Raw genomic sequence first — 22,694 nt, forward strand, 5'->3', positions numbered from 1 at the left:
TAAATTAAGAATATGAACAATTCTATAACGTCTATGTGAGTGTATAATTTTTCATTTAGTCAGACTGGGAAGATTGACTCACACGTAGTCCTGATCAATACACTCTGAGTGTACTGGTATAGTAAGTTCAAGCTTTGCCGCTCTCCGTAACCAAGATAGATATACTGAAATACTATACCACAGTCAAGCTGACGGTTTGTCCAATTCCATCTTAGCTGTGATCGCTTACTTATATTCGATAGGAACTTATGAATTGATCTTCCGTGTGCAAGCTTAGACTCTACACAACAATTCATATACCATATAGAATAAAAGACATTGATGTCAATATGTCTTTTCTTATTTTAAATGCTAAATATATTTTATTCAAATAAATAAATCGAGTTTGAATATTACATAAAATAATGACATTTAGCATACTATTCCTATCATAGTGGGAGGACTCTGGTAGCGATCCCCGAGCCCAGACGTGTTCGTAAATCCGTGTTAGCCATTGACGTGCAAACGGTAAGTGACGTGGAACCGAGCAGCTCGATTCGTGAATCTGCACTACAACAAGTATTTCGCTGCGTATTAATACATGTGTATGTATCTTAGTTTCCTACATAATGTCAAACATCTTCAGCCATATATGGGTGATTCATCTAGGGATTAGAAGTCGAGGATGAGTTTTTTCGGAACCAAGAGGGACCGATGCAGAAACTTTTCCAATAATGTTTTTTGATTGACTTTTTAGTTTTAGGAATTACTTAGTCTTGTGCTATACCAATATGTCTTGGTATCTTACTTGGTCTTGGGACTTATTCTTAGTATTTATTAGTAGTTCGACTATCTTTTGGATTCTAGTTTCTATCTATAAGTTTGTAATTCCATGTCTAGAAGGTAGATTATGTGAGAAGAATATTGTTATGAATTTTACTGAACTTCTAGCTTCTCCTTAAGCTGTACGTTGTTCTGATTTTTCTTTGGCTAGTTTTCTCCTTCAACTCTTTTAATTGTCTTCCCTCTTTGTTTCTCTACGAATATATCTCGGAGCATGATAATGCTTTAAAATAATATTAATAAAGGGTTGTTTTAGAAATGGATTTTCGTCTTCAAGTCGAAAAGTATTTAGCCTATGGTCCAAGTATTTATTATGAATCGGTATTGGCTAAAGTCTAGTAATTATAGTTTGGAAGTTGTGTTTTGAAATGCAAAAAAAAGTTGGATAGCATTCTAAATGTTGTTGCAAGAGTGTCTTGCTTTGAGTGATTGATTCCTCCTATAATGAAGCGTGAGGCTTGGTCGCATTGAGTGTCATCTGTAATTAGTAGCGTTGAAAGGCATTCGCTACCTTAGTCGAGTGTCTTCCCGAGACTATAATAACCTTCCAGGTCTTCCTACATTAAATTTGCTTTTTATTCCTATGTTCATACTAGGATAAAATTTCATGTGATGTAGTAAACAGAATATTCAATTCCATTGTTGCTACATCGATCCATATTTTGGATAAAGAATGATTCATTAATAAAATTTTTTCGATAAATGAGAAATTGAAAATGTTGGGAGATGAAAAAGAGGGAACGTCTACAATACATTAGTTTAATCGGATACAAGATGAATCTTATTTGCACCCTCACTTTTGCTAAGTACACCTCAAAAATCACAAAAACACTCATCTATCCACACCCCATATTGACCCTACCCATTTCCCTCCCATTTCTATCGTTCTCCTTCGTTTCCCTCTTCTTTGTCTTCTGCAACGCCTCTGTCTCTCTCTCAATCACGCGATTTTATCTCTGTTGCAACACCATTCTCTCCGATGGGCAAAGTTAACGATGAGGATATGGACTACGAGGCTGCGATGGAAGATGATGAAGCCTCGTTTGACGGAGAACCTAACGTCGATGAAGAACTGGTAAGTTTAACCCTAACCCAACCGCTACCAAAAGCTAGGGTTTAGTTCATATATCTCCTTTCACTGCTTAAACGGCATTGCATGTGCTTTCAGAGCGACATTGTTGAGTCGCATACTCCTTTGATGGTTGAAGCAGACACAATCCATTTTTTTCGAACAGATATGGTATGAACTACAACCCAGTTTCTTGTTGATAAATGTAGGAATTTTCTGGTATTTTAGAGGTTATTTCAAGTATTGTTGATGATTGGTTTTTGGATTGTGTAGGAATTTCACAGTAAAGAGGATGATGTTTCGTATGCTAGGAGATGTAGCCGTAGGCATGGAGTAGTTGTGGTTGTCAAAAGATTAGACTTAAACGATCAGAAGAGAACTCCTAGGATATTTGGGTGTCAGAGGAGTGGAGGATACAGGGCAAGAGGTGTTCCAAAGAAGAGAAAATCATCAACAAAGAAATGTCAATACCCTTTTTCTGAAAGCTCAAGTAACAGATGCAACAACTGGGACATGAGGGTTGGTTGTTATGAATGGGAAGCACAACCATGCTTTGGTCAAAGCTTTTGAAGGGCATTCATATGTAGGTAGACTAAGTGCAGAGGAGAAGGAAATTGTTGAGAGGCTAAGCAGGTCAGGGGTGAAGGCAAGAGAAATATTGAATCACCTGAAGCTCAAGGATCCTACAAATGCATCAACAATCAAGATACTCTACAATGCTAGAACTGCTCCAAGGCTTTCTGAGACTGCTAGTAAGTCACATATGCAACAGTTGTTCACGTTATTAACTGAGAATGGGTACGCTACAAGACATTGTTATGAACCAAAAACTGAGGAATTACAAGACTTGTTCTGGTGTAACTCTACTTCAATTCAACCGGCCAGAGCTTTTCCTTTTGTTTTTATGCTAGACTGCACATACAATACCAACAAATATAGGCTACCTTTGTTGCAAATTGTTGGAGTTACTTCTACAAAGAAGACATTCTCTATTTGTTTTTGCTATATGAGTGCAGAGAAAGAATACAATTATGTGTGAGCTTTGAATTGCTTCAAAGACTTGTTTGAGACAGTATTGGCAGGTGTCTTCATTTGTGATAGAGAGATTGCATTCATGAATGCATTGAAGACTATTTTTCCAAATACAAAGAATATGCTATGTCGAGTACATGTATCTAAGAATGTTCTTAGCAATTGTGTTGGCTTATTCAAACTTAAAGCTGAGTTTGATGACTTTATGAGTTGCTGGAGTACTGCATGCATTCTAAGACATTGGCAGAGTTTGATAAGGCAGTGAATGACATGCAAAACAAGTTTAAAGCTCATCCTAAAGCCCTGATTTATGTCAATGATTCTTGGTTAAGTAAATACATGTCATACTTTGTGGGTGACTGTGTTGATCAGTTTTTTCATCTTGGGAACACAACAACAAATAGACTTGAGAGCAGCCATTCTAAGCTTAAGAAGTACCTCTCTAACTCGGTTAGTGGATTTGTCCAGTCTTTTAGCAAGATTAACTTGTTACTTCAAGGTCAAGTTGTTGATATAAAGGTCTCATTTGAAGACGGTCTAACTAAGGTGCCAATTCTATTCAGGATACCTTTGTACAAGGAACTGGTGAATGTGGTATCTACTGCTGCGTTGGAGAAGATTGAAACTGAATGTTCTTCCATTGGGAGTGAAGGAGTTAGTGCTGAGAATTGTCTACAAACAAATTTGAAATGCTTTGGTCTGCCATATGGTCATATGCTTACAATTTACAGAAATGAAGGTAAGGCCATCCCACTTCGTGACATACATCCCTATTGGAGACAGTTGTGCATCCAACCATTCAGTCAAGACCCTAAAGATGAAGTGAAGATTGATACAGAGATGGAGATGGTGTGGAGGACATTTGAGCTTGCGACCGTGCCTCAAAAGCTAGAAATAAAAAGACAGCTCCAGTCATTAGGCAAAGGCAACACTTCTATATTAGAGCCAAAACCTAAGGTGAATGTGAGGGGGAGGAAGAGGGGCTGAAAGCATGCTGAAAGCATCTCATGTAGATGAAAAATCAACCAAGTGTGATCCTTCAGCATTTGAGCATGCCGTTGAGTCTCATGTGTTTGAAGATGTTCAACAAAGTCAGAACTCAAAGCAGAGTGTCAAACAGAAGGGAAAATTGAAACTTCATAGAACTAGGAAGCCAAACACCAATCAGTGGGTCTCCATGTTTCCTGATTTCTTACAGAACTCCATTTCCAAAATTTTTGATGTCCCTGGAGATGGCCACTGTGGGTTCAGAGTTGTGGCATCGTTCTATGATTGGGGTGACAATGGTTGGAAAATAGCTCGGAAAGATCTTGCAAATGAGCTTTGCATGAATGGACGTCAATATGACAAGGTATTAGCTCATTTCTCAAGCACATTTGAGCTGTTATCTAGCGTTGAGTGTTTTTCCACTATGGCAGATAGAAAGAATTGGATGATCATGCCTTATATGGGAAATGTGGTAGCTACCTGTTATAATGTTGTTGTTGCACTAATTTCACAAGAACAGTGCCTCACATTTTTCCCCCTCAGGGATCCACTGCCATTGGATTATAAGCAAGGGATCATGATATTCGGGTATATAAATGACTCAGACTTCATCATACTTGAATTAGCATAAGAGAGTCCCATACCTCCTGTTTCAAAGATGTGGACAGATCATCATCAAGCCAATGTCAGAGGTTGGCCAGAAATGTTTTCTTCTAGGATCGAAAAATTGAAGACACTTTCTGGGTGTAAACCAAGTAACATAGCGACTGTGGAGTTGATAGATTGATTCAGGGCAATGTCTCAACTAATTTTGTTTTGTTTAGGACTGATATGACTTCTATGTTCATTTTGTTTAGGATTTATATGACTTTCTTCTTGATTATGTATAGGACTGATCTGAAGAACATTGATTTTGTGTAGGACTAATATGAAGAACATTGATTTTGTGTAGGTTTTGGTCTGAATTATTCAAATGATTTTGTTTACATGATTATGGTTTCATTTTGTATATGTTTTTGTATAGATACTCTGTTTTTGTAACTGTTGTGCATGGGGCGCAGGTTGAAAATTTTGAAAAACTGAGAAAATAGGGTGACCTCATAATTGTTTTAATTTAAGCTGAGGTTTATTTAGAATGTGGTGTACTCAGCAAAAACTTGGGTGCAACTAAGGTTCATCCAGATACAATTTGAAGGATTTGTAGGTATACGTACAATTCATGGTGCATGATTGTGTGTGTATGCATTATTACATTGAACATGAGAATTGAACATCCATCGGTAATTATTAGAGGCTAGAGCTTTTTACATATTTATTTTCTCAAATCTTACTTTAGTCTGGATATAAATCTTTTATGTTATCGAGTCATTTGATCCTTTTTACCTTTCTTGCTTTAGTTTGTTTTCCAGTTATTTGCATTTCATTCACTAAATTTGCATAAAAACTTTCTCGTAGAATCGACTCTGAACTTTCGGATTTACTATTTACCGACTACCTTGCACTTGCGGTAAATCCACACATTATTTGATGTCGATCACAAAGAGATTGGTGAAAGTTTCTATGTGGATGTGCCTAGGGTTACATGCTAGATATTTGGGTTTGATTTTTGAACTCTTGCCTATGCTGTGAACGATCCAAGCATACTTCCGCACGCTCTAGATGTTATTGAGGATAACAATAGGTAAATCTCACATATGACTTGCATTGACTTTTTCCAGCTTGGAATTAAAACGATACCCCCAACAATAAAAATGACAGATTTTGGGTGGCTGTTGTGCCAGCCGCTCAAGTGGCCCATTTAGAGCACAAATTTTTTTAAATGACAAATTGACGATGTTCTCCATAATGAATCTAACCATGTATTTCATTTTCATAAACAAAAATCATATCATTATTATCAATCGAATCTTTATTCCAAAAATTAGGATCAATACATAAATTTCTGAGAAAATCAAAATTCTCATTTTGAATTATATTCATATGTTTGATAAAATTTTACGTTGGTTGTCGATTTACTACAACCATTCTTCTTTTTTTGGGTTACGATCCTTAACAAAAATCATAAGTATACAGGAAAAATAAATTGGAGCTCAAATCCAACGGTGTGGATTTTTGTTCGTGAAAAAAAACCTTTTCTAGGCATGACACTATCATCTATCAATTATATTAAAAAAAATCTGTGGTCCAAAATAGGCCACTTGAGCAACTGCAAATTCTAAAATTGGCATGCCGATGCCCAAATCCCTAGAAATAAATAGTGGGTCTGTTTGGTAGAGCGGAAAGAATGAAAAGCTGTGAAAAAAAACTGAGCTTAAAATTGTGAAATATGCTGTGAGGTGTTTGGTGAAGTAAAATGCTGACACTAACGGAAAATCTGCTAAAATAAAGTATTATAATATTACATTTTTTATTTTTATATTAAAATTTTAAGATTTTATAAAAAATAATTTAAAAAATCGTTGGATGAAAAATAGTTTATGATTTTTATATTAAATTTAATCTAATAATAAATATAATTTTTATTAAGAGTAATTTTAAGAATAACATATAAATATTTAAAACATTATAAATATTTTTTAATTTTTTTTATGAATATGAGATCAAAGTAAAAAATATTTTAATAATAAATATTATAAAACCAGTATTTATTGTGGGTCCATATTAATTTTTCCCCAAAAAAAAAAATCAAACCTCATTATTATTTTTTGGACTCCAAAAAATAAAAAATAAAAGCATAGGCGTTTCATTAGGAGCTTATAAGGTGCCAGCAGATTTGTTGGCTTATGGCCAGTGAATCCGCTGGACCCGTTGTGTTGTTTGGCACAACGATTTAGCAAAATGGGATAGGTAGCGGATCTGTAAAATGGGACCGGTAGCGGATCCTCAAAGTGGGACCGGTAGAGGATCCGCTTTGAGGACCGCTGTGCCAAACAGGCACAGTATTTAGATAACGCATATATGAATTTCTATTATAATATAATTAATACATATTTGCTCTTAAAATCATCCCTCAATTATTCAAAGATACCCCGTTTATCCCTCAAATGATTCTAATATCAGAAAAATCATATTCTAATATCAGAAAAATCATATGTGACATTCTAGTTGGCATAATTTTTACACCAGTCATCCCACTTGGCTTAAATTTTATACCTGTCATCTTACAAAATCTCCAAAATATATAACTTTTCAAAATCCCTAAACTATTTTATTGTATAGTTTAAGCATTAAAAGTGCTAAACATTAATAATTTAGGGATAATATCATTCACGTTTGTCAAAATTTACTAACTCGGATTACTTCGATATGTCAAATAGATGTCACATTGAATTTTTCCTGCAGTTAAAATAAAATAGATACATTTGAATAGTTAAAGGATGAACTTAAGAGAAAAAAGTTTAAGCATGAAAGTAAAATTATGGGAATAATGGAGGGACTAGATGCCATATTTTGTTAAAAATATTCCTAGAATTTGCTTTATAAGACTTTATAAAGCAATCAATTATAATAAGAATAACAATAATAATTAATAATTTATGGACTTTTTCACAGAGAACCGGGAACAGAAACGAACCTCCCCTTTTACTTCTTCAGCCGAAGAAACAACGAACCAGCACTATTTTCTCTATATAACTACACACTGCGTGTGAGGGAGGGAGAGAGAGAGAGTATCGCTCATTGACTGGCAATGGCAACAGTCTGTGCATCGGTGGATGAATTCTTGAAGCAGTGCCAACAGTCCGGCGATGCGGCATACGGAGCGTTCCGTTCGGTGCTGGAGAGGCTGGAGGATCCGAAAACCCGAGCCAAGGCCCGAGTATTCCTTTCTGATGTCCAGAAACGGGTCGCCTCAGACAAAGATCAGTCTGATCACTGTTTAGAGACCTACCATTTCAGGATCCAGGACATCATCTTAGACCAGTATGAAGGTATGAAGGCTTTTAGCCGTGGTTGGTTGCTTAGAGCATTGTGAGATTGCTGAATTTGTGTGGCTAATTGCATTGGTTTTGTTTTATACTGAATTCACGAATTTATGAGGTTAAGCTAAAATGGTGTTAAAGTCTTCAAATTTTTTGTTGGGTTATTTTGATTACAGATTCCTCTTGTTTTTCTTATCGATTGATCTTGAACGAATTCTTGCTCTTTCATTTTTTCCCGAGATTCAGGTGTCGAGAAGATATTTGTTGATCTGACAGATTGCAATTGCAACTTTATTTGCCTTTTCTTTTTCTCAAATTTTCTTGGCAACCAATCAGAGTTTTCTTATTCTCGGTATCCTAACTCCTTTCGCTATCAAGAGAGCAGTTCCCAAGATAACGAGAAACGAGGTCCATTGAATAAACGTCAAGTGGGTTTTGTCCTTTCGGAAACAACCCAACAAATTACTTGAGCTTTTGCCTTTTCTTGCCTTTTTTATTTGCTTCCTACTCTGTTCCAACATTCTTCGCATCCAACCAAAACATAATTTTATTACGGCGACTTTGTCTGTGTAATTACTACAGTTCCCTGTGATGAAACTATTTGGTGTTAATGAATTGTTGCTGTTGGAATTATTGGCCAAAGTTTGGTTTGGTAGATGATATGTATACAAACTGCACAAACCACAATAGACCTAATGCATAAAAGTCCTAATCAGTTTTGCAATTGTTTATAATTTAGACACTGGGTATGAGGCTATGAACTTATGGTGGACTGCGATTTGTTTAAACCACAAGAAAGTTTCTATGCATGAAGAGTTATTTTCAACTCTCTAATAATGCTCCAAATTCGCTGTTAAATTTCTTGTGGCAATTCACTTATCAAATATATATTTTTTTTCTTTTTTCAATGAGTGTGGCACAGTACCTCGTAAGGAAACTTTCTCTGCTGTTTTGAACCATCTTGATTTTGCATGAGTTTCATGTATGCATTTCCGTTATGCCTTTCAAGTTGCCAATGGAACCTGCAAATCATGATTATTGAGTTTCTCATGGCAGTTCGGTTGTCACATTTTATTCTTTCTTCAACGAGTGAGGCGCAGTACTTCATATGGTAACTTTCTCTGCTGTTTCGAACCATGTTATTTCTGCATGAGTTCCATGTCTACATTGCCCTTTTGCCTTCTGAGTTGCCAATGGATCTTGCAAATCATGATTATATAATTTGGCTAGAAAATAGAAAGGCTTATAAGTTATAAGCCCAGTTTTGAATGAGTTCGGCCAATGCTCTCAGATCCTGCATCATCTCTTTAGCACATGGTATATAATTTTTCCTTTGAAAAGTTTGAGCCACCTGAACCATTCCTCCAGGTATTAACAGTTAACCAAAGCTGGTTCCCCAATTAAAATTCTGTTAATCATCATGTATTCATGTGAGCTGCCATTTCTTTGTTTGGTTGTCATTTTCCATAGAACACTACTGGTTTACCCATTTGCGATGAATCACCATCAAAGGCCTCTGCTATTCACAATATGCCTGCTGATTAAGTGCTTCTGCATTTTCCTTCGCTGACTGCAGGGTACCAGGGGAGAAAGAAATTGACGATGATGGTGATCCCTAGCATTTTCATTCCAGAGGACTGGTCCTTCACCTTTTATGAAGGACTGAATAGACATCCTGACTCCATCTTCAAAGATAAGACAGTTGCTGAGCTTGGGTGTGGAAATGGATGGATAACCATTGCAATTGCTGAGAAGTGGTTGCCTTCAAAGGTTTGCTACTTTGCCAAATTCTTTGTTTCCTCTTCTATCAGTGTCATGGCATGTCTATCTTCATTTTGCTGCACTTCAGTCCGCCATGGTTCTCTCCCAGATGTCATCTCTACCAAGAGAAATGTGTCTTTATCTAATAGCTGAAATACACCTTTATCTCTATTGGTTCATAGCACACTTTACAGATGACGCTGTTGATGTAGTCCTTAATATTTTCCTAATCAATCTTTTGCAGGTCTATGGTCTTGATATCAATCCTAGAGCAGTTAAGGTTTCTTGGATAAACTTATATCTAAACGCTTTGGATGATAAAGGTGAACCCATCTTTGATGCAGAGAAGAAAACTTTACTGGATAGGGTAGAGTTTCATGAATCTGATCTGCTCGCCTATTGTAGAGATAATGACATTCAACTTGAACGAATAGTTGGCTGCATACCACAGGTATATTTACAATCCACAAAATATTGATAATATATTTGATATATTTTTTATAAGTAGATAATGTAGTTGATACTTTATAAATGCCTGTTTGGAAGCTTAACTTAATGTCTTTAGATCATTGTTTCAACTGATTCATTCTTCTGGCAGATTCTTAACCCAAATCCTGATGCAATGTCCAAGATGATCACAGAAAATGCAAGCGAAGAATTCTTGCATTCATTGAGTAACTACTGTGCACTTCAGGTTAAAGAGATTTAACAACTTAGTAATGATTTTATATTTGAAATTTATTTGGTCATTTTTTTAATTGTTTCCCAAATTCACTGGGTGCTTGTGAGTCCTTCATCGTTCCTCCGGCGATTTTTTTTTTACACAAAAAATAAACTCCTCAAAAGATTTGTTTTGTGATCCTGAATTTAAATGCAAAAATGTTTGGTATTGCTAGCTGAAATTCTGGCTCATTACATTCTATTTGAAATAATGGTTCCATTTAGTTCATGTGAGATTTGATGGGGTTGATGTGAGTAATTTAGAAGTATGGAGATCATTTCATGCACAAAAAAATGTAACCATCTCATACATTCAGCTGTATTATTCTATGAAGCATCTATCTGACATTAGCTCCATTATTAGATTTATATTATTGCTGCATCTGGAATAATATTTTGTCAATCCAAAAGCTGCTTGTCTCTTTTGAGAGTATGATTTTTGCAACTAGGCTAATTGGGCAAAATATGATAACTGTATATATGTTCATTATAATGAAATGGATGTGCTTACATGCAGATTTCTCATTTGTAAAGAGTTTTTGGCTTTTTGCTCTAGGCATGAAATTGAAAATTGAGGAATTACACTTGACATAGATGGGCTGCTAAAGAGAAGATAGGGAGATAGGAAAACACATATGGACTCTGTATTTAGTTGCACTGGTAGGCATAGAAGGAATGCATGGAGGGAGTGGAGAGCACAAGCTTTCATGATTTTGGTTTTTGTGATTGATGTGGTGGCTATAGAATCTATCACATTCGATTATGTATTATTCTCGTTATATCTAGTCATTGTTATGGAGTTGCTTTGCTTACGTTTGCAAAAAGAAGGCAGTTGGTGGGTTAGGAACCAAAATACTTTCCACTGTCATGAACCATTTCATTAACTTCTGGTTCCTTTTATTTTTCCCTTTTCCTTTAGCTGATAGCTCGCACATTCTTGATTTGAATATTCGTTGTTAAGTCATTGATACTGTGACCTCATGTTTTTCCTAAGCAGTCTTCCTGAGTAAATATGTACTATGATGTACCGATGAGTGATGATCATAAGAATTACTGTTTTTCCTATTTTAAGTCATTGTCACATGGTGGATAAGCTCAGTAATACAGTAACTGATTTTTAATTATTTAATGTAGGGTTTTGTTGAGGATCAATTTGGCTTGGGTCTGATCGCCAGGGCGGTTGAGGAAGCTATAGCTGTAATAAAACCAATGGGAATTATGATATTTAATATGGGAGGCCGTCCAGGACAAGGCGTTTGTAAACGCTTGTTTGAACGCCGTGGTATTCGCGTCACCAAGCTTTGGCAAACCAAAATCATGCAGGCAAGTAATCTCAATTTCAACTGGAAACCATTTATCCGTCCAAAATTGAATCATCTTGATATCTGTTGTCACAGGCCTCTGATACAGATATTTCAGCCTTAGTTGAAATTGAGAAGAACAGTCCACACCGTTTTGAGTTCTTCATGGGACTTAGTGGGGACCAGCCCATTTGTGCTCGAACAGCCTGGGCTTATGGACAGGCTGGGGGGAGCATCTCTCATGCTTTATCAGTTTATAGTTGTCAACTTCGTCAACCAGACCAGGTGTTAGCTTTGTTTTGACTTGTACCGTGGTATGTAAATAGCTATTGCTCCTGATGAGGAAGTAAATTAAAGTAATAATACTTTTGTGTAAATTGGCAGGTTAAAACAATTTTTCAGTTTCTTAAAAACGGATTCCACGATGTCAGCAGTTCTCTAGACTTATCTTTCGAAGATGAATCTGTTGCTGATGAGAAGATTCCGTTCCTAGCTTATCTTGCCAATGTATTGAAAGAGAGTTCATTTTTCCCATATGAGCCACCAGCTGGAAGCAAACGATTCCGTAATCTAATTTCAGGCTTTATGAAAACATACCACCATGTTCCACTCAATGCTGATGTAAGATATCAGTCAATTCTTAATTAATTTATAATGATAGACATTTATTATGTTAATGCATCACGTGCAATATTTCTGCATGGCGGAGTTCGAAGAAAGTTGTTGCAGTTCAGGTATATTCCTGTTAATACAAGGTACACTACTGACTTATCTGTTCCAATCCTTGTACCAGAATGTTATTACTTTTCCTTCAAGGGCTGTAGCAATTGAAAATGCTCTTCGATTATTTTCACCTCGACTTGCAATTGTTGATGAAAATTTAACTCGGCATCTACCCAGGAAATGGTTAACGTCTTTAGCAATTCAGGTATGTTTTACTTTTTGTAGCTGCCTTGTTCGTTTTATATTTTCGAAGTTCTTTTTAGTTTTGTGGTTGTTCTTCGTCTTTTTTTCTTTTTTTTTCCCCTCGAGTATTCATTGATTTGAAATGACTCATATTTCCTGCTTGCACAACATGCCCACACACCTGCACGCAATCTTCAGATTAACATACAGTGAGACTGAGTTTCCATCCATGAACTTTTTGAACAGCTAATTTGTAATAGTTTCTATATGAAGATAACATCTAAAATATCTGTCTATGGAAAAAAATTATTGGAATCAGTTAGGCAAGGCGATTTTATATCTATTTTTAATTTAATAGGGTGGGTTTGAAGGACAAAGACTGCACATATGCTTCCAGAAAGGAAAATATCAATTTTTTTGTAAATTGATTTTGTCTTGCGACTTGATCACGTGGCTAGAATTATGAGGCAGATATACTTTTAAATATAGTCTCTGATTTTCCAATCTAATTCACTGGGTACAAACTTTATGAACTCAGTACTTCTTCTTAAAGCTTATACATCCCTTGCCTTTTCTAAAGTAGTTATCGTGATCATAAAATATACATAGCAATATAGCATGCACATGTATCCCACTAAAACAATTTTAGTATTATCCTTATTGCATGATTATGAAAAGGTCAAGCTTTGTGGATCTATTGTTTGTGTAAAGCAAGAAATAGCATTCCCCATTGAAGCTTTAAGCCTACTCTCACTGTTACTGGGTAGTTGTAAAGGGCCTATGGTTGATACTATGGAAGTACATCCATCACACATAAAATCTCTTGCACTCTTTAGTTATTTTGCACCCTTCCAATTTCAAAGAAGAAACACGTAGCCACCAGAAATTATACTCCGAAAAAACCACATTCCGAATTAGTTCTCTTTTTTCTTTTTTTGGTTCTGAATATAAAAAAAATTAAATAAAAAGAGGTTGTATTAAGGAGCGCCAAGGAGGTACAACCCAGGAATTATTCAAAGGAGGTTAACCAGATGCTTTGAAAGAAGTTAGTAAAGTACATGAACCATGAAGCCATTTGTTTATAGTATCTAGGCAAAAGTTTTTGAAAAGGTCAAAAGAGGTTTCTCTCTCCTCAAATATTCTGCTGTTTTCTTTCCTTTCAGACCATGCACAGATGGCCATGGGAATAACTTGAACAGCAGCCTCCCTATCTTTGTTTCTGTTCATTAAGTCCAGGCTTCCAGTTCAAAATTAATTAAGTCTAGAGTATCTATATAAGTAACTTTCATGTTTTCATGAAAGTTGTGTTAAAGTTGCTCACTGTAGTATTTTTGATAGCCCCCCAGTTTCCTTATTCCTGGATGTTTAAATAGAGCGTTTTTGAACAACGTGTTGTTCCTCTCAAAACAAAAGTAACTGTTTTCTCCAATATAGTTACCTTTGGAACTTCGGGGCTTCATGTTCAATTGCAACATTTGTGTTCTTATTGCAGGGTACAGAAACTGGCCCTGCAGATATAATTACAGTCATTGAAGCACCGCGCCAATCAGATTTAATGATAGAGATGATAAAAAAGCTCAAACCACAGGTGGTGGTGACTGGGATGGCTCAATTTGAGGCTGTCACTAGTTCAGCTTTCGTACATATGTTAGACATTACGAGAGAAGTCGGTTCTCGTCTTTTCGTAGACATATCTGATCAGTTTGAGCTATCTAGCCTACCAAGTTCCAATGGAGTGCTAAAATATCTTGCAGGAACTCCTCTGCCTTCTCATGCAGCAATTATATGTGGCCTTGTTAAAAACCAGGTATCTATGTCTTCTTCTTTTTTCCGTATTTTCATTAAAATTGATCTACTTGCATGTTCACTAGAGAAGTTTTGTTTTGTTGACGTAAAAATTCTAGGAGGGATCTGTACGTGTTATTTGGGGATTGTCTTTTTAAGTTGGTGTTATCTTTCAAAGTTTTCCTTGTTAATTGTAATTCCATTCTCCAGGTTTATTCAGATTTAGAGGTAGCTTTTGTCATCTCAGAAGAAGAGGCCATCTTTAAGGCCTTGTCCAAGACCGTGGAAGTATTAGAAGGAAATACTGCACTTATTAGTCAGTACTATTATGGTTGTCTGTTTCATGAGCTTCTGGCATTTCAGCTTGCAGACCGACATTTACATGTTGAGGTTAGTCGTCCTTATTAACTTTTGGATAATTTATTTGGTTCTTTCTATGTTAATTTTTTTAGTATTAGACCATGCTGAAAGTCTTAGCATGCAATTCTTTTAAAAACATGGTCATCTATTTTATAATTTTCTGTAAAGTAATAAATAAAATTTAAACCCAAAAGAAGCAGTCCTGAGTTATTCATGGATAAAGAGTGGCAGCTCCTCAACAAACAAAAAAAGCCCAAAACTCTGCGGATGAGATGGTGATAAAGGAGAATCTACATGTTACATATAATAAATGTGAGATCCGTAGGAACTATCTCATGCGGTAGAACACAGACATTTCCAATCAAGTATGATAAAACACAGACATTTCCAAAGAAAAGAGATCAGGATATGATATTAAGCCTAATCTGCCTCTTTGCACCAACCATGAATTCCACATGACACATGCTGGAACTGCCCTTCATGTGTGTTTACCTTGTGATGTCAGAAACTGTGCCTACCACTGAGGCAATAAGATACATTTCCTGTTAAAACTGCTAAAGAATTGCTACAAAAAGCCACACGTAGAACCAGACCATTGATCGAGCAATAAATTCCATGCTTTTCATCTTTAGCGCGGAAGCCCCAGAACTAGAAATAGTGGGCTAATAGCAATATCTCATCATGAAGAAGAGGGTGAACGGTTTACAAAATCTAGTTATGCATCTTGGAAAAAACCCTTGAAGACTTTCTGTATCATGATGACCCTAGATTCAGATATGACACGAGACGTTAAACTTTTTTAAGTTGTATGTTGTGTTAAGTATGTCTGATATCACGCTATGAAAGAAGATTTCCATGGCCACTGATCCTCCTGAAACATGACCACGCTAGTGTCGAGCCTTGAGAATAATATTTTGTACTGATTAGTTCTCTAGTCCTTTTGAATGTTCTAACATCTCTTATGCATCAACGTGCATTTCTGTTTTACATGCTTGATCATTTTGTGCACGTTCTTTAATTTCAGATAAGCTACAATATATTTTCGAGGGTAAAATTTCTAACAAGTTGATTCTTCATGTGTGTCCATCAGAGGAAATGCGAAAATTCCAGATCGGTTGAGATGATCGGTTTTACCAGTTCTGCCATTTCAGTCCTTAATAATGCTGAGTTGTCAATTGAGGCAAAAGACTCTTCCTTTATTCACATGGATGTAGATCAAAGTTTCTTGCCCTTACCATCTCCTGTTAAGGCTGCTATTTTTGAAAGCTTTGCTAGACAGAACATGGCCGAGTCAGAAATTGATGTAACCCCTTGTATTAAACAATTTATAAAAATCAACTATGGGTTCCCAGCTGATAATAGCTCAGAATTCATCTATGCTGACTCCTCACAAGCTCTGTTTAATAAACTGGTTCTCTGCTGCATCAATGAAGGTGGAACATTGTGCTTACCGGCTGGGTCAAATGGCAATTATGTTTCTGCTGCCAAATTCTTGAAAGCAAACATTGTGAATATCCCCACTGAGTTTAGGGTAGGCTTTAAGATGACAGAAAAGCTACTCTGTGGAGTGCTTGAGACTGTGACTAAGCCATGGGTATACATCTCCGGTCCAACAATCAATCCAACTGGCCAGATTTACAGCAACAAAGAGATAGAAGACATACTAACTACTTGTGCAAAATACGGGGCAAGAGTTATTATTGATACCTCATTCTCAGGGTTGGAGTATGACTCTGAAGGGTGGGGTGGGTGGGAGTTGGAGGGCATTTTGTCAAAGTTAAATTCCTCGAGCAACCCATCCTTTTGCGTGTGTCTGTTTGGTGGACTCTCTCTGAATATGCTCACTGGAGCACTTAAATTTGGGTTTCTGGTTCTCAACCAGCCGCTTTTGGTGGATGCATTCTACAGCTTCCCTGGATTGAGCAAACCTCATTGCACTGTCAGATATGCTGTGAAGAAGTTGCTGAGTCTTAGAGGGCAGACAGCAGGAGACTTGCTGAATGCCGTTACAGAACATATAAAAAATTTAAAGAGCAGATCTAAATGCTTAAAACAGGTAACTTATTTTCTTCTTCCTCCTTTTTTTAATCCCAATTTCTTGCCATATGCCATTCATGAATATTCTGCCATCATCCACAAGGGCCACAACGCTTCAACTTTGATTAAACCAGTTGACCACATGCATATGCAATTCCCTGATTGTGATCCTTTTTTTTTTTTTTTTTTATAATGGCCATTCCTGTTTTGCATTTAATTAGACTTTCCCTCAGCATAGAATTTTCAACACTCTTTAGTTGCTGTTCTAGGTGTGAACTTTGCTGTCTGTTACCTGTCCTGGGTGAGCTTGGTATTTGTGGAGTTTGAAAGCATTGGAATTCTTGTTTATACAGAATATGTCTATGCTGAGTACTCATCTTGAGTGCACATAGCTTGGCCATTAGTGTGGTGCATCTATTTAGAATTTTCTGGATGGCTCAAAAACTATTTCTTTCGGGGGACATTCTTTTCCCTATTTTAGATGGAGAGGAGGTACTGGTGGAGTAATAACGTTCTTCGATACTGAATTATCTTGAACTATTTATATTGGATATGCATATGCTGGCCCTGTCACCCTAGGTGACTCTTTTACATTGCCTCTATTAGCTCGTAAAATAGTGCTTCTTCTCATTCCTCCATGAGTCGTCACATTTATGTTACATACATTATACACACAACATGCTTTAGAGGTGTGACCCTTAGAACAGTTGAGACCCTCTCATTCTCATTAGTCTCATTATTTTCTGTGGGTTTAAGTTAAAAAGTCGTGCATTCAGTGTTCATAGTTTTTTTGTTTGATTATATTTGTCTTACCATTTTTCATTCACAACCAAAATTGTTGCTTGTTAAGTACCTACCAACAAAGTAAAATCAATCTTGCAATGAGGTTATCTTTAACTATCCTCAGATTGCTTTTTTTTGGTACTTCACTCTTTTTTTTTTCCCGAGAAGTTATGGGGTTATATTTTCTTAATTTTTTGGAGGAGGGGTAAATTGAATCCTGCATCTTGTGTGAGTGTATGGAGTTGACTGCCCGTAGAGGCATAGACCATTTTTGGTGCTTCTCTGATGATTGTATTTATGTTTTCTGATAGACTCTCGAGGACTGTGGTTGGGAAGTCATTGAATCCCGTGGCGGTGTTTCCATGGTGGCAAAGCCCTCCAGCTACCTCAATAAGGTTGTAAAGCTCAAAAATTTACCTGCAGTTGGAGGAAATACTGCAAATGGTGCTGCTACTGATGAAATCAAACTTGATGACTCAAATATCAGAGAAACTATTGTGAAGACCACAAATCTATGCATCAACAGTGGCTCATGGACAGGAATCTCTGGCTACTGCCGCTTCACCTTTGCCTTGGAAGAGAGCAAGTTCGAACAGGCGTTGAACTGCATCGTTAAATTTAAAAATATAATCAGTAACTAAAGTGCGTTTTGAGTGACACTGGTTATCTGATTTCCTGTTTCCCCTGAGGCTTAGGTTTCTTGAACTAAACCACATCTGCCATATTAGTACATATCTGATTTCACTTTTTGACGACTTAGGTGTCGTCGAATAAAAGAAAATTCTGCATTCAGTTCCAAGTTTGTGTTGTGGTCTGAATGGTTCCTTGTATTGTGATTCAACCATGACATAAACCTTATATTCTTGAGGACTTTTTGCCTTTTAGAAGATGATTGGAATTTCTGCTATTTACTGTCCCAGGTGGTAACAAGCAGGAAAGTGGCCTCCCAAACTTCTTACATGAGAAATCTTTTAGGATTTTCGTAATCTCTGACGCTGTTGCTCTGTATGCTTCCTCGACTTCAGTGTTGATGTGTCTTGGTATCCTCACATCACGCTATGCCGAAGAAGATTTCTTAACTTCCTTGCCAACAAAGTTGATCGTTGCCCTTTCCACGCTTTTCCTCTCAATTGTAGCAATGATGGTATCCTTTTGTGCAGCTTTGATGATTATCATGGATGGACAGCTGCTGCTAGTAATTCCAATCTTTTTGCTTGCTGGTATTCCAGTGACCCTTTTTATATTATTACAGTTTCCTCTCCTATGTGAGATTTTGGTTGCCACATCCATATCGATCTTCCGCTAGAAAATAAGAACTGTTGGTTTGAGAACTCATGTTGCTATATAATATCTCTGTGCGTGTATGTGATTATGCTATATAAACATCTGGTGTTTTAAATTCCTGCACGCCAGACGAGGTGTTCGTTCTTTCGTCTTCCTGGGTGGGTTTATGTTTTTTTCCAGATGCATTAACAGCGATTTAGGGTTTAGGGTTTAGGGTTTTAGGGTTTAGGGTTTAGGGTTTAGGGTTTTAGGGTTTTAGGGTTTAGGGTTTTAGGGTTTAGGGTTTTAGGGTTTAGGGTTTAGGGTTTTAGGGTTTAGGGTTTTAGGGTTTTAGGGTTTTAGGGTTTAGGTTTAGGGTTTTAGGGTTTAGGGTTTAGGGTTTAGGCTTTAGGCTTTAGGGTTTAGGGTTTTAGGGTTTTAGGGTTTAGGGTTTAGGGTTTAGGGTTTTTGGGGTTTTAGGGTTTTAGGGTTTTAGGGTTTAGGGTTTAGGGTTTTAGGGTTTTAGGGTTTAGGGTTTTAGGGTTTTTAGGGTTTAGGGTTTTAGGGTTTAGGGTTTAGGTTTAGGTTTAGGTTTAGGTTTAGGTTTAGGGTTTTAGGGTTTAGGGTTTTAGGGTTTAGGGTTTAGGGTTTAGGGTTTAGGGTTTAGGGTTTTAGGGTTTAGGGTTTAGGTTTAGGGTTTAGGGTTTGGGTTTTAGGGTTTTAGGGTTTAGGGTTTAGGGTTTAGGGTTTTAGGAACAAAAGTTGTATAGCCTGGTTGGTCGTAACCCCGGTCTTCTGCAAACCACTGTGCGTGCTCGCGCGTGCAGGCAGGAGGGAAGGGGTTCGAATCCAACCTGGTGGAAAAAACCATGAATTTGGCAATTGGAGTTATATCCCACCTGGGCCTTGGCCCTGACTTAAAGCCCAGTCCGTCTATTGGCGTGGAATGTCTTGTATTTCTTTCGAGTGATTATGCTTCTTGTATCATCTTCTTGTATTAGAAGATGATTGGACTTTGAAATTGGAATTTCTGCTATTTGTAATGATTTTGTACTTGTTAGCATGCAGATTCTCTCCCTGAGATGTTTCTTTTAACTGGTGTGTGCTGATTCTCAGAGCAGAATAAGATACCTTATGCTGAATTTTGTGAATGATTACCACCGAAGCGAACTGACAAAGCAGAAGCCATCGCACTAATCTGAAATCCTCCAACAGCAACAACGCAAGACTCTCTGTTAGTCATTTTCTCAAACACAAAGCATGCCAAATTTGGCAATCAAAATGAGGCTGATCTTTACACAAATGTCGGTGCTGGTGGTGCTAGGTCTAATGGCTTTACAAGGGAACGCCTTACTGCCTTACACAAGGTCAGTGGGACATCCCAACAGAGGACCCATTCAGAATCCTTGAACAAACCCCACTAAAAAATCCCTAAATCAATGGAGACACCATTTGTAAAGTCCCGTATTTTTACTGTGCTTGTAGAACTGACACTATTGAGCGTAAAGAAATTTTATTAAAATACTAAATTTACACTATTTTAATTTTTTTCCCCTTTACATATGTATCTGTTTGTACCAAAATTGACCTCCACATGTCAGCTGACATGTGTCAAGGTGGGTTACACGGTTTGCAAAGAACAACCAATCTCCTGATGACATGGTGGAGACGGCATATTTTTTATATTAACGTTTGTTCATTTTGCATGTTTTTTATTGGTTGTTGACTTGAAATCTAGGAATTAGTTCTCAGAAAGTAGGGCTCTTCGAAATTCAATGTCCAAAAAACTACAAATAAAGGAATTGTGGTCTTAAGGGATTATTCTTTTCATAAGTGGTTCGTTGAGAAACAATCGATATTTTTGCAAGATTATCTCAAAGAGAGTCGAGGAGAATGGGAGTCTGTTAGTTAAACATTTATGGTTTTTCTCAAACCCGTTTCCATCTGAAACACGACACCATTAAACATAAGGCACGTTCGTCCTACACATCAAAGAAGAACACATTTGTATATGATCTTTATTGAAAGAAAAAACTCAGTTTGTCCGGAGAAACCATATAAACAACGGACAAAAACCTCAGTTTGTATAAACAAAGAAAGAACTTTATTGAAAGAAAAGCATTTAATTGAGTGAACATTTAATGATCTATGTGCACGAATTTGCTATTGTTACACACGTACATGCACATCTATAAATAGTGGTCTCCCACTGATAATTGGTAATGAAGTTGCAAGAGCATAACATGGGTCCCCATTCCTTGGAAGAACTCCGTCCAGTTGGTATACACTGGGTTGTCAACGTTCGCATTACGCGGAAATGGGAGTTGGTTGATCAACACGACAATGAAATTTATGGCATCGATATGGTCGTCCTTGATGCGAAGGTAATGTACAATATTTGTGCATCCATATTTTTAAAACCGTTGGTGTTGTTTAACGAGAATCAAATCCAGGGGACACTAATACATGCGATGATCCGAAAGAGGCAGATTGATCAATTCAAAGATAGGCTAGAAGAGGGCAACATATATACTATCTCTAAATTTAGAGTCACAGAAAGCAAGTCCGATTACAAACCTGTTGGTAATCGGAACCCTCCATAAAAGAATATGTACTTCTGAGATATAGACAACAATCCATTCAATCAAGATATTAACAATTTCTTTACTGTTCTTAAGCTACAGGAAATACTTGATTATGAATTTCAAATACCAGCTAGTAGGTTTGAACTTCATGCTTAATATGTTTGCTATTTGTAATAATGAAAATTAGCTGCGGCAACCATCTCTGCTCATTGGACATTCTTAAATGGGTTGCAAAAGGGATTCAAAGCTTTTACAACAAAAGTATGTCAATCAATAAACTTGGCAATGTTAAATTGCCACTAATGCACCAACTATAAAGTAAATGATAATAATACTACAGAAAGTGATACAAGAAAGTATTTCCATCAGTACCTTCTTCAATCGTTCCTCTATAGAACTCAAAGCTCGGGATTGATCAACTTTAGCGAGGTAGAAGTTCCTCTCTCTATTGGCTGCTGATATTTCTAAAGCTAATTTCTGCTCCCTAATGGCATTCTTGTAAGCTGCATCAGACACATCTTAACTTAGATAGGAGGAACTGCCTAAGCCCCCAATCAGCGCAAAACAATAGAAAGATGAGTTCTATACCAATCTCTTCAGTAAGATCATCCCACTTGAATTTACTCAAGTACTTGATATTCCAAAGGTAAGCAATTCTAAAGCATCAATATGGGCCGTTGTACTTTATTTAGTGCTCTTAAAAGTCTAACTTGCTAGTTGAGCCTTCGTGCGACGTTTCGAAAGGTAAAGACGCGAATCGACCAAGTTATGTCTCAAATTGCACAAAAACGTGAAAAGCTCCTCTATGGAGAGAGTTGAGCAATTCCAAAGCATCAATGTGGACCGTTGTACTCTATGATAAATGAAATGACAAATGGTGGCCACTGTTTTAGGTCAACATTGCGCAAGTAGTTTGCACACTTTGCACCTTTTTTTTTTTTCTTTTTTTTTTCTCCACTCACCGCATACACAAGCGCACGCCACCTATATGTATTATCATGCTACAGCTTACAATTACATCGACACCGACTTGCAGAGAGTAGCGCACTGGCTACTTGCGCACATATATGGTATCAGTGACTAGTTCAACCATAATCCATGGTTACAAAAATCGCTAGTCGGCCGCTAGGCAGTTCGTGGAGACTAGGGATTAATTGGATTAATCTTTAATTAAAAAAATATATATTATATATATATAAGTGTATTATATATATATATAATACACTTACATATAATGCACTTACATTATATTCTGCACCCAGGGACCTTCCTTGGCCGATGTGGTATTTCATCACAGAACAGTAACCCCCACACCTCGCACCTCAATGTACGCAGAGCAGAGCATCACACATACACACACATA

The 22,694-nt window shown here is 36.9% G+C and overlaps 2 protein-coding genes and 1 long non-coding RNA gene across 3 annotated transcripts; 2 read left to right on the forward strand and 1 right to left on the reverse strand.

Annotated features, from left to right (window-relative positions):
• The first annotated feature begins 1,801 nt into the window (after positions 1–1,801).
• On the forward strand, positions 1,802–2,930 carry LOC120003670 (PKS-NRPS hybrid synthetase CHGG_01239-like). Its single transcript, XM_038852684.1, has 4 exons — positions 1,802–1,897; positions 1,991–2,062; positions 2,165–2,381; positions 2,479–2,930. The coding sequence occupies exons 1-4, from the start codon at positions 1,802–1,804 to the stop codon at positions 2,928–2,930; spliced, it is 837 nt and encodes a 278-aa protein (XP_038708612.1).
• A 4,549-nt stretch (positions 2,931–7,479) lies between these two features.
• Positions 7,480–18,724, forward strand: LOC120003965 (methionine S-methyltransferase). Its single transcript, XM_038853139.1, has 12 exons — positions 7,480–7,839; positions 9,407–9,600; positions 9,836–10,042; positions 10,190–10,285; positions 11,446–11,634; positions 11,709–11,897; positions 11,997–12,233; positions 12,406–12,540; positions 14,011–14,325; positions 14,514–14,693; positions 15,754–16,719; positions 17,795–18,724. The coding sequence occupies exons 1-12, from the start codon at positions 7,599–7,601 to the stop codon at positions 18,122–18,124; spliced, it is 3,279 nt and encodes a 1,092-aa protein (XP_038709067.1). The 5' UTR covers positions 7,480–7,598; the 3' UTR covers positions 18,125–18,724.
• A 2,979-nt stretch (positions 18,725–21,703) lies between these two features.
• On the reverse strand, positions 21,704–21,989 carry LOC120004629. Its single transcript, XR_005469565.1, has 2 exons — positions 21,920–21,989; positions 21,704–21,834 (listed from the first exon to the last, which is right to left on the reverse strand). It is a non-coding gene; the product is annotated as an uncharacterized LOC120004629 (long non-coding RNA).
• Between the last annotated feature and the right edge of the window lie 705 nt (positions 21,990–22,694).

This window comes from Tripterygium wilfordii, chromosome 8 (assembly GCF_013401445.1).
Source record: "Tripterygium wilfordii isolate XIE 37 chromosome 8, ASM1340144v1, whole genome shotgun sequence".
Classification (NCBI taxonomy): domain Eukaryota; kingdom Viridiplantae; phylum Streptophyta; class Magnoliopsida; order Celastrales; family Celastraceae; genus Tripterygium; species Tripterygium wilfordii.

What these genes read in the sequence shown, in the direction of transcription:
- LOC120003670 (XM_038852684.1), top strand. Translation starts at nt 1,802, where the DNA reads ATGGGCAAAGTTAACGATGAGGATATGGACTACGAGGCTGCGATGGAA. An exon ending in ATTTTTTTCGAACAGATATG is followed by an intron (nt 2,063 to 2,164) that starts GTATGAACTACA and finishes TGGATTGTGTAG; the next exon opens with GAATTTCACAGTAAAGAGGA. An exon ending in CCCTTTTTCTGAAAGCTCAA is followed by an intron (nt 2,382 to 2,478) that starts GTAACAGATGCA and finishes ATTCATATGTAG; the next exon opens with GTAGACTAAGTGCAGAGGAG.
- LOC120003965 (XM_038853139.1), top strand. Translation starts at nt 7,599, where the DNA reads ATGGCAACAGTCTGTGCATCGGTGGATGAATTCTTGAAGCAGTGCCAA. An exon ending in AACTTCGTCAACCAGACCAG is followed by an intron (nt 11,898 to 11,996) that starts GTGTTAGCTTTG and finishes GTAAATTGGCAG; the next exon opens with GTTAAAACAATTTTTCAGTT. An exon ending in ATGTTCCACTCAATGCTGAT is followed by an intron (nt 12,234 to 12,405) that starts GTAAGATATCAG and finishes TCCTTGTACCAG; the next exon opens with AATGTTATTACTTTTCCTTC.